At 36.5% G+C, this 15,284-nt stretch overlaps 2 protein-coding genes across 2 annotated transcripts; both read right to left on the reverse strand.

The window, feature by feature from the left end:
- Positions 1 to 8,382: 8,382 nt before the first annotated feature.
- LOC145683071 (uncharacterized) lies at positions 8,383 to 10,461 on the reverse strand. The gene has a single exon (XM_081754430.1). The coding sequence runs from the start codon at positions 10,459 to 10,461 to the stop codon at positions 8,383 to 8,385; it is 2,079 nt and encodes a 692-aa protein (XP_081610556.1).
- A 129-nt stretch (positions 10,462 to 10,590) lies between these two features.
- On the reverse strand, positions 10,591 to 13,499 carry LOC145683072 (uncharacterized). Its single transcript, XM_081754431.1, has 3 exons — positions 13,187 to 13,499; positions 12,209 to 13,075; positions 10,591 to 11,984 (listed from the first exon to the last, which is right to left on the reverse strand). Exons 1-3 carry the CDS (start codon positions 13,497 to 13,499, stop codon positions 10,591 to 10,593), a joined length of 2,574 nt encoding a protein of 857 aa, XP_081610557.1.
- Between the last annotated feature and the right edge of the window lie 1,785 nt (positions 13,500 to 15,284).

Below are 15,284 nucleotides of genomic sequence, written 5' to 3' on the forward strand. Positions count from 1 at the left end.
CATTTTTATATATCTCTTTCTCCCCTTCCCGCAAGTGGCGAAGCTGGTTGTGCATTTAAACCGAATTGAAAATGTCACAGTTCATCAGAACGATCCCGAAAATTATTGATTAGACACCAATATTGGTCATTATCTATTATTATTATTATATATAGCTCCCCTCCCCCTCCTCCGTGCTGCGGCACAAGTCATCAGAATTGTCACTGTTAATATCAGCTATTCCTAAAACTATGCATTCAACACAAATATTAATCATTTTCGATCATTTTTAAATGTGTATCCCCCTCCCCTACTTTGTACCCTCCCGCTCCTCAACCATCAGGGCTGAACTTGGATTGAAACAGCATCAGAAGTGTCACTGTTTCTCTCATCGACCCCGAACACTATGAATTCAACACTAATATCGGTAATTTTCGATCATTTTAAAATTTTTCTCCCCCTCCCCTCACCTACTTTGCATCGTCAAAGTGAATAGCCTAAAGCAATCCCTGTTCCTAAACTCATGTATGTTGGAAATTTGATTGAGATCGGTCAGGTGGTTCAAGAGTGATGAAGTCACAAAGGTAGTCACTTTTATTTTAATTTTTTACATATATTTCCCCCTCCCACTCTCCTACGTTGGCTCGTCAAAGTGAAGTGATAAAAAACACCCAAAGCCCGACCCTCATACATGTTGAAAATTTGATCGAGATTGGTTGGGTGGTTCAAAAGTTATTAGGTTTTATTAGTTTTTATTTATACGTCCCCCTCCCCTAGAATGTACCGTTAAAGTGAAATTACAAAACTGTTTCTAGATTTAAACTTGATATATCTTGAAAATTTGATTGAGATCGGTCAGATAGTTCAAGAGTTATTAAGTTACAAAAATAGTCACTTTCAGTCTTATATAAATTGATTTTTATATATCTCCCCCTCCTTCTCCTCCCTCACGGTGCTTCGTCAAATTTAAATCATAAAAACGGTCCCAGTCTTCAACCTAATCTATGTTAAAATTTGATCAAGATTGGTCGAGTGGTTCAGGAGTTATAAAATTTTATTTATTTTTTACACCCCCTCCGCTCAGCTCTACCAACAAACTGAATAGCCTAAAGCCAGCCCAGCCTTGAAACTCATCCATGTTAAAAATTTGATAGAAATCGGTTGGGTGGTTCAGGAGATTTACTCACAAACATAGTTATTTTCAATTTTATATATATAGATTGGTAGTGTCGAATCTACATAATTTCCCATTGGGACAACGTAAAATTTTACGGCACTTTCCACCAGCCCCGCAGCCCTTTCCAACAGAACGGCGGATGCATTTCTTTTACCACTAGCAATTCTCAACATTGAGACTTTTCCCAAATAGGCAGTTCTGGCTTCGATAGAACGAAAAAAGTTTGAAGGGCCAGATCAGGGCAGTGAAGAGAAGAGTCATCTTTTTTTAGTTACACAACACGACTAGCCGACGTGACGGCCACCATGGTTTCGCATCATGTGGTCCATTTTTTTTAAATTTACAATGGAGATCTGCCTACGTATTTTGAATTGCAGAGGAAGGTAGGTTTGTATGAGCATACTGGTATTGAAATTAGAAAGACGTTTACGCCAAATTGAATTCAATAGGTGATTGTATTTCTTTTTTAGGAGCTTTCAATACCAGTATACTTTTAACTTTTCCAGCTTGTCGTCCCCTAAACTACCGCTCGGAGCGTTCGCCCCTTTACCCTAGACTTGGCACTGATTATTGGAGATGACTGTAATCTGCACAGAAGGTCATGGCTTAATTATAAACAATAATATAGTAAGAAACTAAAACGTAAATATAGTGAAAATAATAACTCGCTGATTGTGCGAGCTGTTTTTCTCTTTTTTCCCCTCAGCTGATCTAATAGTGTCTGTGCCGCACTCAGAACACGTACAGGAGAATTGAAAACGCCACACGCGAGGCCGCCTGAAACAAATACGAGCTGAAACTTCTGAGTGATTCTACCAACCTACATTCAAGGTTTCTTTATGACAAAAATTATATTGTATATTTTACGTTGAACTTCGCTTACAATATTGTGTTCTTCTCTCCAAGATCTTAAGTTCAATCCCCTTCTTTCTCTTCGTTGATAAAAACTAACGACCTTGTTTTACTTATTCGTGGCATGATTTCTTTTCCATACAGGTACTGAACTTTGAAATTAGAAATTTCCGTACCAAATAAATTAATTTTCACTAAGATACAGACAAACTAATAATTACACAGAAGGAATCAATACAATCATAATCTTGAAATTCCATCTAGTCTCGGCTCAAAAAGTAGAATAGTTTCCCATTTAAATCAATGGGGATCATTTCAAAAATTCCGACAGTATTCAGTCCTCGTAAGTGAAAACTGTCGCCGATCATTAGAAAGTTAATATGGGAGAACTATGAAATAAAGTAAGCAGATACGCATAATTTTGTAATAATTACATGCCGAGTGTATTTTATCTGATCCGAAGCTGTTATCGTCGAATATACGCGATTAACGGAGCTCTGATTGGCTAAATTAAAAAGCCCTCAGCCCCTTATCCCTCTACTTCTTTTCTTCGTTGCCACCGGTGGGAATACAGGTTTCTTATTATCCTGAAAAAAAGAAAACCGTTTAGGTGGGACACAGTCCCCTCTAAAACTGATGGTGAAATGTCAAAAGTACTAATAACAGTATGTCAGAAGTGCTTGAAGGACACGAAAAACTGAAACGACACATTATGTAGGGACAATATGCTAAAATAAACGAATACATTTCTTTATTTTCTGCGGATAAACGGTGTGAGGGGGCAAAAGCCCCACCTAAAATTTTGAAAGTTCAGGCCCTAAAGGCCAGACTAAGTGAACCGAAGTGAATGAAATTGTGCACAGATATTGATGAAATAAAATGAGGGAAAACGTGTTTCCTTTTTTCCTGACCAAAAAAAATGCAGTTAAGTTGGAACTCAGACCTCTCCAAAACTTTGATCGAGAAATATTAAAGTGCTAATAATAGTATGTCAGAAGTGCTTGAAGGACAAGAAAAATTGAAACTACACATTGTGTAGGAACAATACGCCAAAAATAAACGACTACGGCTTTTTATTTTCTGCGGAGAAGCGGTTTTAGGGGACAAAAGCCCCCACCCAAAATTTTGAAATTTGAGGCCCAAAAGGCAAGAAAAAGTGCACCGAATTGAATGACATTGTGCGCAGATATTGTGAACGTAAAATGAGATAATTGGGTTTCGTATTTTCATGAAAAAAAAACGGTTGAGTGAGGTACGTACCTTGTAATCCGTTGATTATAAAATATCGAAAGTGCAAATAAGCATACGTGAGAAGCTCGAAAAGACTGGAGAATTGCAACGAAACTTCGAAACAATTTGCAAAACAATAAATGAAAAATGTTTTAATATTTGTGGAAAAACAGTACTGGGGCCTAGGCCCCGTCCGAAGAAAAATAAATATTACGGTAATAGCGCAGGAAGGAGCGGACCGAAGCAAATGAAATTGTGTGTAGATATTATATAGACGCAGTGTAAAATAAGGCATTTTGTCTTTCTCAACTGTCCCTATCCGTTTTGCTTCAAATTTGACAGATCAACAGCAAACTGGAAATAAATTGACACGTTTTTTAATGCGCAAAAACATTGTAAGGGTTAAAGGTTCCTCCTGAAATACTATAAAATACGCTATACTGTTTCTGCTTGTAGTTGATATGACAAAATTTGAAAAAAAATCGGATAAAGACACGACATTTGTGAAACACAAAAGGCCCTATTTTACATATCCAATATCTATATACAATTTCATTTGCTTCGGTTCACTCCTCCCGCCACTCAAGGAACGGTCTACTCAAGAGTTTTTTTGCTTTCAGGAAAATACGAAACATGTATTCCATCATCTTACCTCTACAATATTTGTGCACATTTCATTTACTTCGGTCCACCTCTTCTTGCCTTCTTGGGTCAAATTCCAAAATGTCTGACGGGAACTCTTGCCCCCAAAACCCGTTCTTCCCCCGAAAATAAAAAAGCGTATTTATTTATTTTTTGTCTATTGTTCATACACAAAGTTACGTTGCATTTCTCATTTCTTTTACAAACATCTGATATACTGTTACTACCACTTTTGATATTTAGTGATCAAATGTTTCTAGTGTTCTGTGCCCCACCCAACCCTTTTTTCCAGGAAAATATAAAGCCCGTATTCCCTCATTTTATGTCTGCCATATCTGTGTACAATGTCATTCATTTCAGTTCACTTCTTTTTCCCTTTTGGGCGTCAACTTTCAAAACTTTAGGTGGGAACTTTTGCACCCTAAAAAACTTTCTTCGCAGAAAATAAAAAAACAGTATTCGTTTATTTTCTTGCATATTGTCCATACACAAAGCTTAGTTGGAATTCTTCGTATCCTTTACACTCATGTGACATACTGTTACTAGCTCTTTTGATATTCCGTGATCAAAGGTTTGTAGCGGTCCGTGCCCCATTTAACCATTTTCCCCCCAAAATATGAAACATGTATTCCCTAATTTTGTTTCTACAATATCTGTGCATAATTTCATTCACTTCTCTATACTCCTTTTCCCTTTTCGGGCGTCAATTTCCGAAATTTTGGGTGTGGCTTTTTGCTTCTAAAACATTTTTTCCGCAGAAAATAAAAAACGTATTCGTTTAATTTTTGCATATTGTCCATACACAAAGTTTCGTGGCAATTCTTCCTGTCCGTTACACACATCTGACATACAGTTACTAGCACTTTTGATATTTCGTGATCAAAGGTGTGGAGCGGTCGGTACCTCACCTAACCATTTTTTGCAGGAAAATATGAAACCCGTATTCCCCCATTTTATGTCTACAATATCAGTGTACAATTCCATTCACTTCGGTTCACTTCCTTTTGCTTTTCGGGCGTCAATTTCCGAAATTTTTGATGGCGGCTTTCGTCTCCTAAAACCGTTTTCCCGCAGAAAATAAAAATACCGTATTCGTTTATTGTTAGCGTATTCTCCATACGCAAAGTTTCGTAGCAATTCTTCCTGTCCTTTAAAAACATCTGACATACTGTTACTGGCACTTTTGATATTCCGTGATCAAAGGTTTGGAGGGCTCCATGCTCCATCTAACCGTTTTTTCCAGACAATACGAAGCCCGTAAATAGCCTCATTTAATGTTTACAATATCTGCGCCAAATTTCTTTCTTTTCGGTTCACTTCTTCTTACCTTTCGGGCGTTAACTTTCAAAATTTTGGGTGGCGTTCTTTTGCCCCTTAAACCCATTTTCCACGGAAAATAAAACAAACCGTATTCCTTTATTTTTTGCGTACTATTCATACACAAATTTTCCTTGCAATTCTTAATGTCCTTTACACACATCTGATATAATGTTACTAGCACTTTTGATTTTTCGTGATCAAAGGTATGGAGGGGTCGGTGCCGCACCCAACCGTTTTATCCAGAGAAACACGAGACCCGTATCCTCAGTTTACGTCTGCAATATCTGTGTACAATTTCATTCACTTCCGTTCTACTCTTCTGGCCTCCTTTGCGTCAACTTTCAAAATTATGGGTGGGTGCTTTTACCCCATAAAGCCGTTTTTTCGAAGAACATTAAAAACACGTATTCGTTTATATTTTGCGTATTGTCCATACACGAAGTTATGTTGCTTTTCTTCTTGTCCTTTAAACACATCTGACATACTGTTAATAGCTCTTTTGATATTTCGTGATCAAATGTCTGTACTTGTTTGTGCAACGTTCATCCATTTTTTCCTGGAAAATATGAAACCCATATTTCCTACAATATCTGTGTACAATTTCATTCACATCGGTTCACTTCTTTTTGCTTTTCGGGCGTCACTTTCCGAAGTTTTGGAGGGGGGCTTTTGCCCCTAAAACTGTTTTCGCGCAAAAAATAAAAATACCGTATTAGTTTATTTTTAGCGTATTGTCCATACACAAAGTAGCGTTGCAATTCTTCCTGTCCTTTAAATACATCTGATATACTGTTACTGGCACTTTTGATATTCCGTGATCAAAAGTTTGGAGGGGTCTGTGCTCCATCTAACCGTTTTCTCCAGACAATACGAGACTCGTATACCGTCATTTTATGTTTACAATATCTGTGCCAAATTTCATTCTTTTTGGTTCACTTCTTCTTACCTTTTGGCCGTCAACTTTCAAAATTTTGGGGTGGGTTCCTTTGGCCCCTTAGACCATTTTTCCAAAGAAAATAAATAAAATGTATACCTTCATTTTTTGCACATTGTCCATACGCATAGTTTCTTTGCAATTCGTCATGTCCTTGACACACATCTGACATACAGGTTCCAGCACTTTTGATATTTCGTGATCAGAGGTTTCTGGGGTCCGTGTCCCACCTAACCGTCTTTTCCAAGAAAATATGAAACCCGTATTACCTCAGTTTGTGACTACAATATCTGTTCAAAATTTCATTTATTTTGGTTTACTTCTTCTTACTTTTCGTGCGTCAAATTTCAACATTTTGGAGTGCATTCTTTTGCCCCTAAAACCTATTTTCCGGAGAATACAAAGCAAACCGTATACCTCTTTTTGGGTATTATCCATACACAATGTTTCCTTGCAATTCTTCATGTCCTTTACACACATCTGACATACTGTTACTACCACTTTTGATATTTCGTGATCAAAGGTATGGAGGGGTCGGTGCCTTACCCAGGCGTTTATCCAGAATAATACGAAACCCGTATCTTTATTTTACGTCTACGATATTCGTGCACAATTTCATTGACTTCGGTTCTTCTCTTCATTCCTTTCTGGGGTCAAAATTCAAATTTTTTTGTTGGTGTTTTTAACCCCTAAAACCGTTTTTGCGAAAAAATATAAACCCTTATTCCTTTATTTTTTGCGTATTGTCCATACACCAAGTGATGTTGCGATTCTTCCTGTCCTTTACAGACATCTGACATACTGTTACTAGCACTTTTGACATTTCATGATCAATTGTTTGGATTGGTCCGTGCCCCACCCAACCCCTTTTTCCAGGAAAATTCGAAAGGCGTATTCCCTCATTTTACGTCTACAGTATCTGTGCAGAATTTCATTCACTTGGGTTCACTTTGTTTTGCCTTTTGGGCATCAACTTTCAAAACTGTAGGTGGGGCTTTTGCCCCGTAAAACCGTTTTTTCGCGGAAAATAAAAAACCCGTATTCGTTTATTTTTTGCATATTGTCCATACGTAAAGTTTCGTTGCAATACTTCCTGTCCTTTACACACATCTGACATACCGTTACTGGTACTTTCGATATTTCGTGATTAAATATTTGGAGAGGTTTGTGCCCCACCCAGCCGTTTTATTTTTGAAGAAAATACGAAACCCATATTCTCTCATTTTATGTTTCCAATATCTGTGCACTATTTCATTCACTTCGTTTCAGTTGTTCTTGCCTTTCGGGTGTCTACTTTCTAAATTTTTGTTTGGGTTTTATATTAAAACTTTACATTATGTAACTTTTTTGTTTTATGTGATTATTTTTTTGGGAGAAAGAGAAATGCTTTCCTCTGGTATCTATTTGTTGCCATTCATTTTGTTTGAACTGCTTAAGTAAGATCATTTTGTAACTTTTGATGTCACCCAACTCCGTCACGATAATAAAATTCTCATTCTTAACAATTTGTTTTATTCTCTTATTTGGACTTTGCCACACTGTTATATTTATTACAAAATTGAGGTTTGGTCCAGCGCCTTTCGAATTCGCAACCAACCTGACCGCCGAGCTTTCTGGGTTGCCTGATATTGCAGGAAAAGGAGAATAGCAGGTGGTAATTCACTTTTGGAGTCGTGTATACAAAGGTTAGAAGTGATTCCCAGGTCTGATAACCCTAATAATAATAATAATAATAATAATAATAATAATAATAATAATAATAATAATAATAATAATAATGTTTATGCTTATGTTCTTAAATGTGCGCCATTTACTTTACTGGTAATGGACTGCCTTCTAACAATGGGAACTTCCAATACTTGCTTTTAGTTTTTATTGTACCTTACTAATCGCTGGTTTTTAACTAACACTTAAAATAAACCACAAAATACATATAATAACTGCACTGTGTTCATTGCACTTAAATAACAAACTTAACTTAAAAATTATGGAAGAAATGTTCGTGCTTCGTGCCTTATGCACCGTCTCTCTTCAACACTTTCCATCTTGAATAACAAATGAAATCTGAATTTCGTAGAAACAGTGTTTCCAGTTCTTAAAAATATTACTACATAATATAAGACTTAACATGCCGCCCGCCAAAAAAGGGCTAGTGACCTTTTTAAAAAAAGAAAAGAAGACAAACTTTACATAACAACAAATAAAATAGACTAAAACAGGAAATAAATATACTTTAACATGAATGACATTACGATTCATCATTATTTGGTAAAACACAAAGTCCTCTAATTGAGCGTTTATATAAACCATTGGAAGTTCTAACAGTAGCCACTCGAACCAAACCGTCAGGTCCCGAATGCACTTCAGTGATGACTCCCAATTTCCACGATAGAGGAGGTAGCTTATCTTCTTTGAGAACCACCAATTCACCTGGCTGTATGTTGGCACAGCTTCTCTTCCACTTATTTCTTCCTTGTAGTTGTGACAAATATTCCATATACCATCTTCTCCAAAACTGTTGAAATTGTTGTTGGATCCTTTGCCATCTTTGAATTGAACTAATCTTCTCCTGATGTAAGTCTCGTTCTGGTAGCGCTGTCAATGGTTGACCAATAAGAAAATGACCAGGAGTTAATGCTACTGGATCATTAGGATCATTGGATAATGCTACAAGAGGTCTCGAATTTAAGCAAGCTTCTATTTGTGTGATTAATGTTGTTAATTCTTCAAACGTGAGATATGACATTCCCATGACTCTTCTTAAATGGTATTTAAAGGACTTAACTGCAGCCTCCCAAAGACCACCGAAGTTGGGCGAATATGGCGGAATAAAATGCCATTGGATTCCTTCAGTAGTTGCAAAATTCTTAATCCTTTCTTGATGGTCAGCTGTATGCAACAACTTTGCGACTTCTTGAAGTTCCTTGTTGGCACCAATGAACGTAGTTCCATTGTCGCTATAGATATGCTTGCATTTACCTCGACGAGATATGAATCTTATCAAAGCAGCTAAAAATGCCTGACTAGTAAGATCACTCACAACTTCGAGATGGATAGCCTTTGTTGCTAAACACACAAACACTGCAATGTAGCACTTCACCTTTGTTTTCGACTTTCTGGTACCAGATTTGATGTAAACAGGACCGGCAAAGTCAATTCCAGAATTTGTGAAAGGTCTTGTTAGTTCTACTCTATGTTTTGGTAGTTGTCCCATTAATTGTTCTGGTCCAGACGCCTTTAATCTTTGACATGTAATACACCTTCTAATAACTTTCTTGATGGCATTTTTACCATTAGGCATCCAATACCTTTGCCTTAGTGATGCTAGCATTAACTGACATCCAGAATGTAGCAATCGCCTGTGTTCATGTTCCATAATTAGACTTGTTAGGTGATGATCTGGTGGTAGAATAATTTGATGTTTAGCGTCAAATTCAAGTTCAGACATCTTTAATCTTCCACCAACTCTTAGTAATTGTTGATCACATATAAAAGGATTGAGAGACAAGAGTTTGCTCTTATTGCTAACTCTTTCACTTTCTTTAAGATCAGCCATTTCCTTAGCATAAACTGAACTTTGAACTTCTCGTATTAGTCTGATTAAAACTTCTTCAATTTCTTCCAAAGTAAGAGCGTTTACATTTCTTCTCGATGCTTCTACTTTAGCATTCTTGCAAAACCTCATGCAATAAGCCAAGACTCTCTGAAGTTTGTTCAAAGTAGAGAATCTTTCGATCATGCTATTATCTTCAGTTGTCACTAAGTAACTTGATTTTAATTTCTTCTGTTCAGGAATCTCTCTGAGTGGGGCAGGTTCCGCCTTAGGCCAATTAAGTGAAGAACACTGTAACCATTGAGGACCGTTCCACCACAAATTATTATGTATTAACTTGTCAGGACTTGTTCCCCTTGATATAATATCTGCAGGATTTTCACTTGAAGCGACGTGTCTCCATTCTCCTCCCACTTCTTGTACCTCAGCAACTCGATTGCCAACAAATGTTTTCCATCTATTTGGACTTGCTCTTAACCATGCTAAGACCACCATAGAATCTGTCCACATATACACCTGGGATATTCGTTGCTTTAATGCCTTAGTTACTTTCTTGACAAGTTTTGCTGATAACACTGCTGCACATAACTCTAAGCGAGGCAGGGAAATCTTCTTTATGGGCGCCACTTTGGACTTAGCACATAATAGCTTCGAAGTAACTTGACCATCCTTGTTGACGGATCTTAAATACACACATGTCCCATAAGCCTTTTCTGAAGCGTCTGAGAAAGTGTGAACTTGAATGTCTATCAAGGTACCCGACTGAAGAACCATTCTGTCTACACTGATATCTGATAATGAAGGAATGAATTCAAGTACTGTCTTGCATCTTTGCTGTAGTTCTTTAGGAAGTGTTTCATCCCACTCCAATCCTGCTTGCCACAGATATTGAAGAATTATCTTTCATACGATTGTTATTGGACTAACAATTCCCAACGGATCAAAGATTGAAGCAATAATACCCAACATCTTGCGTTTTGTTAAATTATTATTCGACCTTTGATTTAGAGTGAATCCATTCATCACTTGAAGTTGATCAGTTGCTGGATGCCAAAGTAATCCTAATGTTTTGATTTGACCCTTATCGTCTAAGCGTAATGGAAGTTGTGTTTCTCTCAATTCTTCAGAGATGGATTCCAATAACTCAGTACTGTTGGAACACCACTTTCTTAGTAAAAAACCACCCTTTTGTAGCATTTGTATTAATTCGTCCTTTATCTTTAAAGCTTCCTCCACACTTTCAGCCCCTGAAATACAATCGTCAATATAGAAGTCATTCTTCAGAACTTGTGCTGCCTTCGGATATTCACAAGCTTCCTCTGCACTTAATTGCTGGAGACAGCGAGTAGCAAGGAAAGGCGCTGAGGCTGTTCCGTATGTGACAGTTTTTATTTCATATACCTTAATGGGTTCTTCTTCTGATCTTCTCCACAAGATCTTCTGGAATTTACAGTCACGCTCATCAATCAAAATCTGTCGGTACATCTTCTCTATATCTGCAGTAAAAGTTATAGGATAGGTGCGAAATCTTAATATAATTGACTGCAAATCGTCTTGCACAGTTGGACCAACTTTGAGAACATCGTTCAGTGAAATGCCACTAGTTGAGCATACGGATGCATCAGATACTACTCTAGTCTTCGTAGTAGTACTAGCTTCCTTAATAACTGGATGATGAGGCAAGTAATATCCTTGAGTAATATTAGAGTCGCCTTCCACTTCCTTCATATGTACCAAAGCTTCATACTCTTCAAGGAATGCCACATAATCTGTGCGTAACTTGAGGCATCTATTTAACCTTTTTTCTAGTTGTTGTAAACGCTGAACAGCTGTCTGGTAAGAATCACCTAACTGGGTCACTTCTTGTTTGAATGGCAATCTCACTATAAAGCGTCCTGTTGAATGTCTTCTAGTGTTTGCGATAAAATGTTCTTCGCACTCCCTTTCTTCTTTGGATAGAGGAGTTTCTTGAATATCTTCTATTTTCCAAAACTTCTGCAGCTGATGGCTTAAATCATCGTTGTTGTACAAAAAGAATGTTCGATGTTCTGGCGTGAAGTTGTTGTGCTTTGGCATCTGATATTGTCCTGAAACTATCCATCCTAACTCTGTATTTTGGAGAACTGGAAATGCTCCTGGACGCACCTGTTGTCCTGCTTTGAGTAAGCTAAAGAAAATTCCAGCCCCTAACAACAAATCAATCTTACCAGACTGGTTGAAATTAGGATCCGCTAACTGTAAATTCGGTGGAAGGTTCCATTCTTTAATGTCAATATCAGCATCAGGTAAATTTCCCGCTATTTTTGGCAATACAAAACACTCAACATCTACACTAAAATCACTTACAGCAGAGAATACTTGTAACTTACTTCCGTATTTAACGTTGCAACTTACATTATTAATACCTTGTACAGGAACATTGATAGGGAATTTTTTAATTTTAACCTTTGAATGAGAGATTCTGTTGCAAAATGAGACTGGGAACAACTATCAAGCAAAGCCCTAACCATATGTAATTTACCATTGCAATCTTTAACTTGAACAACTGCAGTTGAAAGTAAAACACGCACATTACTTTTAGGCTTCACAGAGCAATAAGTACTAGTATTAACAACTTCCTGCCCTTGAGACATTGACTTTTCCCCTACAGGTTCCGTAACAGAATCATTTTCAACACTTGCAGCATGATTAGGCTTTGATTTCTTAAAATCACTATGCAATAACGTGTGATGCTTGAAATTACATATTTTGCATGCACTTAGCGAACAATCTTTCGCTACATGGTTGACAACTTTCAAACAATTGAAACAAAGTTTGTTCTGTTTCGCAAAACTTAATCTTTTGGATACACTTAATTTCTGAAACTCATTACACTTGTGCAACGCATGACTTTGTTGACAGAACGAACACAAAACATTAGTACTCACATAAGATTGTCTAGCATTTTTTACTTCCTTGACAACATTAGATTTATTGAGATGCGACTTTGATTGCGTAGATTTTACCAATTCTAAGGCCGGGCATTTATTTTCTAAAAAGACATGAAGTTCTTCTAAACTAGCAAACTGTTCCCTATTTGTTTGATTTTCAAAGTCTTTACGTGTTTGTTCATCTAGCTTTTCCAAAACTAGGTGCGATAACAATATATCCTCCAAAGGAGTATCTAACTGTAACGCCTTAAGTGCATTTATGTTACTTATAGTTTGATTTAATAATGTCCTTAAGTCCGCCACTGAATCTTTACTGACAGTCGGTAATGAAAACAATGCCTTTACATGAGCAGTTGCTATTAGCTTTGGATTATTATACCTTTTGCATATCATTTCCAAAGCAAGTTTGAAATTTTCACCTGTCACGGGTATATTCTCAACTAATTTGCTTGCTTCACCTGATAATGAGGACAACAAATAATGAAATCTTTGAATATCATCTAAACTCTGATTGTTTACAACCAAACTACTGAAAGTATCATGAAAATGTCTGAAATCTGTAACTTGACCTTTAAATGTTGGTAGCTTTATGACTGGTAATTTTAGACACCCTGTATTCGCGGTTGAATCATCTGACGAATTTCTATTGCTACTACTAGCCTTCTCAGCTGTTTCAACAATTGACATCATCTTTGCAAGAGTATTGTAGTAAGTAGCTTCAAACAACTCTCTATCCTGTGTGTATTCATCGTTTTCGTCCTTTAATTCAAGCTGTTTTTGCACTTCATCATATTCTTTGAATATATTGGGTAAACGTGCACACCTAACTTTAATTTGCATTACATCACCGTCTGCTCCAAATTGTTCAACAAATGTTTTCATTCTTGTAAGGGAAGCTTTAGCTAGGCCTCTTGCCTTTATAAGAGAATTTGTATTTGAATCCATTGCTTGTGATATTTCTACCTGAATTCCTTATAACAACAGACCTTTACACAAGTAAAAAAGAAACAAAAAAATATACTTAGCTACGTGACTGCTATATGTCCCTTTTGTTTTTCTTCAGATTGCAATGCACAGCTGAATGCGTGGGCGCTTACGTGATAAGTCCACTAGGTCAATTTTGCTTCTGTTTCTTAACACTCACTGTCTTTACACACACACAGTTAATATGAATGTTTGAATGATTCACTTATTGTTTTTCTTGGCACAACACTTCCTCCATCCGGCCCGGAGGACCAAAAAAACTGTTTATGCTTATGTTCTTAAATGTGCGCCATTTACTTTACTGGTAATGGACTGTCTTCTAACAATGGAAACTTCCAATACTTGTTTTTAGTTTTTATTGTACCTTACTAATCGCTGGTTTTTAACTAACACTTAAAATAAACCACAAAATACATATAATAACTGCAATGTGTTCATTGCACTTAAATAACAAATTTAACTTAAAAATTATGGAAGAAAGGTTCGTGCCTCGTGCCTTATGCACCGTCTCTCTTCAACACTTTCCATCTTGAATAAGAAATGAAATCTGAATTTCGTAGAAACAGTGTTACCAGTTCTTAAAAATGTTACTACATAATACAAGACTTAACAAATAATAATAATAATAATAATAATAATAATAATAATAATAATAATAATAATAATAATAATAATAATAATAGGTTTTGAAAGTTAATCGGGTCTCTGTCAGTAAGAATGGTAAACAGAAAAGCAAAGAGACTGGTAATGACAACTATAGTGAATCTGCTCAAGTGCAATCGAATAACAATTCAAACGATAAAGATAATCGAAAAAGAAAAAATCTTTTCATAGAAATAAAAAGAAAAAATGGAAAAACAACGGTAATTCCGATAGGCACGAATAAACCGTGTGCTTCTCTACTGATGACTCCGCCTTAGATAACAGTAATGATAATGTAAATCAAGGTGAATTAATGAGTGGTGTAACTAATAGGCCAATAAATGGTAATTCTCAGATTAGGACTCCACCTGAAAGTAGTTACAGTAATGAAAATTTTGTAAATCCTTCGAATTTTGGCAATCCTAGTCGCTTTAGGCCACCAAGACCAAATTTTGTGAATGTTACTTCAGGTAATCTTGGGTTTCAAAACAGATTTCCTCCCCCAAACTAGAAACGCCCTGTCTGAAGAGTGCTCATAGCAGGGAATTAATGCAAACGTGTAGTAATAAGTTAAGTAATGCACTCCTTCCAAATTGTCAGACTGTTTTTATAAAACTTGATAAAAATTTAATAAATTTAGTACAGTGGGATGATGTCTTCTCGTCTGACGAAGAGGAGACAAAAAGTTTTTTATAAAAGTAATGTAATTTTATGTGCCACTGCTGAAATTTTTGTCAAAATTATGAATGAAAATGTTTACGCTCTGTGTGATTCAGGTGCTTCATCTAGCATCTTAAGCTACAATACCTGGAAGAAAATATCTAGTGTAGTGTCAAACGCTGTATTACAGCCCGGTCCTCTAATTGTTCTTGTAGATTATAGTGGAAAGAGAACAAAATTTGTCAAGAGTGAGATTACCCTCTGTGTGGAAGTGGGTCTTGTAACTTGTGATGTTAGATTTATTGTTGTCAGTGACCTTAATTGTAATTGTCTGCTAGGCAGTGACTTCTTATCGCTAGTTAACGCGCAATTAGACTTTGG

The sequence above is a fragment of the Thermobia domestica genome, chromosome 4 (genome assembly GCF_964235325.1).
Source record: "Thermobia domestica chromosome 4, izTheDome1.hap1.1, whole genome shotgun sequence".
NCBI classification, from domain to species: Eukaryota; Metazoa; Arthropoda; class Insecta; order Zygentoma; family Lepismatidae; genus Thermobia; species Thermobia domestica.

Bases quoted from the DNA above. Each gene is read 5' to 3' on its own strand.
- LOC145683071 (XM_081754430.1), bottom strand. From the start codon at position 10,461: ATGGTTCTTCAGTCGGGTACCTTGATAGACATTCAAGTTCACACTTTC.
- LOC145683072 (XM_081754431.1), bottom strand. From the start codon at position 13,499: ATGAAAACATTTGTTGAACAATTTGGAGCAGACGGTGATGTAATGCAA. The intron at 13,076-13,186 runs GTCAAGTTACAG...CCTCATTATCAG, and splicing joins AAAGCTACCAACATTTAAAG to GTGAAGCAAGCAAATTAGTT. The intron at 11,985-12,208 runs GTAAATTACATA...TGCCAAAAATAG, and splicing joins TCAAGTTAAAGATTGCAATG to CGGGAAATTTACCTGATGCT.